This window comes from Drosophila melanogaster, chromosome 2L (genome assembly GCF_000001215.4).
Source record: "Drosophila melanogaster chromosome 2L".
Classification (NCBI taxonomy): Eukaryota; Metazoa; Arthropoda; class Insecta; order Diptera; family Drosophilidae; genus Drosophila; species Drosophila melanogaster.
In genome coordinates, this window is record NT_033779.5 from 22,070,704 (window position 1) to 22,073,118 (window position 2,415).

General features: G+C 41.2%; 1 protein-coding gene across 1 annotated transcript, besides 2 other annotated features; it reads left to right on the forward strand.

The window, feature by feature from the left end:
• Window positions 1-389: part of a mobile genetic element that runs on past the window's edge.
• Window positions 390-440: 51 nt separating this feature from the next.
• Window positions 441-2,199, forward strand: tplus3a (testis-specific Plus3 domain a). Its single transcript, NM_165405.3, has 2 exons — window positions 441-1,855; window positions 1,905-2,199. The coding sequence occupies exons 1-2, from the start codon at window positions 598-600 to the stop codon at window positions 1,970-1,972; spliced, it is 1,326 nt and encodes a 441-aa protein (NP_724373.1). The 5' UTR covers window positions 441-597; the 3' UTR covers window positions 1,973-2,199.
• Window positions 2,200-2,345: 146 nt separating this feature from the next.
• Window positions 2,346-2,401: a mobile genetic element.
• Between the last annotated feature and the right edge of the window lie 14 nt (window positions 2,402-2,415).

Consider the following 2,415-nt stretch of genomic DNA (forward strand, 5'->3'; position numbering starts at 1 on the left):
AATCCGATAGAAATTTTTTCCAAAATGTGAGCTGGGCAGATTGGGGCTGTTTTGGGGCGTTAAAGTGGGCGTGGCAAAAAGCTTTTGATTCAAATCGATAGAAATTTACAAGACTAATCAAAATGTGAAATAATATCAACACATTTTTCAAAAGTGGGCGTTAGAGTGGACGTCAAGAAACTTGAGCTGCGTCTTTGTCCCCAGAATCTGTATGCTGAATCTATTTTTTATAATTCCTGAAATGTCGATGTTCATACAGGCAGACGGATATGGATAGATAGACTCGGCTATTGATCCTGAGTTTATATGGTCGGAAACGCATCCTTCTGCCTGTTACATATTGTTCAACGAATCTAGTATATCCTCTTAATCTACGAGTAACGGGTATACAAATGTTTGCTTAAATAATAATACAAATGATTAAAACAAAGTATGCTATGGAACATGGAACATAAAAGTAATTGGAAATTCCTTCCAAATTTGAATGTCTCGCTGAATTAGATCGAACTCGATTTATGAGTGGGAGGAGTATTCAACATTCCATTGAAGTTGGGAAAGAGCGCAGGGACATCGCAGCGACACGAAGAGGATTGCAGAATGGATGAGCGCTTACGGACAAGACGTAAGATCGCAAATAAACTGGAGTCTGGTGGCAAAACAGCACATGCTTTTGAGCGATTATTGGCAATTCGCACCATTAAATTGAGCAAGGGAAAATGTTCCGAAGACAGTGCAGAGCAGACGAAGTCTAGTGATGATTGCAAGGCACAAACGCGTAAGGATGTAAATATCGAGGTCAAAGAGACTTATTCCGGCGATTCCTCGCCTAACAGTGAGAGCGAGAATACAGCCCAAAACGATCCGCAAATGAACGTAGAAAGCGAAGAACGCGTATCCAACCTGGAACAGCTGAGTCGAGCAGTGTTAAAACGGAACGACATAAAGAACTTACTGGGTAAACCTATTTTCGCGGAGGCTGTGATCGGATCCTTTGTGCGGATAAATGTTGGAAAAGTCTACTCCATCTACGAAACTATTGCTCTGCATCAGGACAGTAAGGACTACCGGGTAGACGGTAAGCGTACCAATCTGACCCTGGTCTTGAGGTGCGGTTCCGAAAAGCGTTATTCACGTATAGACGTGGTTTCAAATCAGCCAATTACACAAAAGGAATTCTTGTTGTGGTTGGAAACCAATCTGCGCAATCGATGCACTTTACCAACGCTTAATGACATCGCCAAAAAACAGGTGCAGGTAAAAAATGCCTGTAAATACTCGTACACTGAAACTGATGTGGAGAAGCTGATTCAAGACAAAAAAGAAGCTGGTATAAAACAGAATGCCGCTTACAGAAAAATTAGTCTAATTATAGAGCGTGATATGGCAGCGGGTATGAACGACGTGGAAAAAGTGCAAGTGTTGGAGAAGAAAATCCTAGAGATCGACGAGGAACCCAGACCCCAGATCGAAAAATCTGGCCAGCATCGGTACCAAGTCCTTAGTTCTACACGCGGGGTCCATGTGCCTACCATTTACCGGCACGAGTTGGGTGTGCCTTCCGGCGGCAAAAGTTCCTTTGTTAAGCGAACCGCGAAGCCCGAACAACATGAGTTGGAGAAGTATATGCGACGAAAGTATAAAAAAAGTGCTGTAGTCAGTCGCAGTCGATTTAAAAAAGCATTTGAAGATTGCGTGGATTCTTCAGCTGTGGTCAACGATATTCATATGGAAAGTCAACAGAAAGAGGGTGATGTCGAGACGGAGACGGAGACGGAGACGGAGAAAGGGACAGAGAAAGATCTCCATTTGCAAAGGTTACACACTTTTAATATTGAATTAGATACCACGGGATTGGGTAAGGGCTTTTTACTAGATGTAACGAAATTAATACTATTTCTTTATAGTTCCTTTTCATGAAATTTTCCCGAATGTGAAGTTCAATAGCCCTTGGGACGAGATAATGAAAGGCTAGATTGCACGGGCAGTGCGATCTATTGATGTTTTTTTGACCTGTTCGGTAGTTCTATCGAGCTATTTCTACCTATTATATCTATTTATCGAGCGGCAAATGGAAGTGCCGACTTAATATGTGCTTGCCCAGAATTAAGTCGTGTATTTTAAAAGTTTATATCCCTGTGTAACGTAAAGCTACCACCCCTTGAGGAATAACTTTATAATAATACGTTTTTGCAAATCGTTTTCAAAATGTTTTTGGCGTATCGATGGAAATTGGAAATTTATATTTTATGGGGTCAAAAAAGCTACCTGTTAAATTTTCTCGACGGATCGAATGTACCCGTTTACTCTACGAAGTTCGGGCATTGCAATGCATAGATTATAGCTTTTATGTGGTCGGAAACGTTTTCTTTTTCCTGTTACATACTTTTCATCGAATCTAGTATACAGTTGTACTCT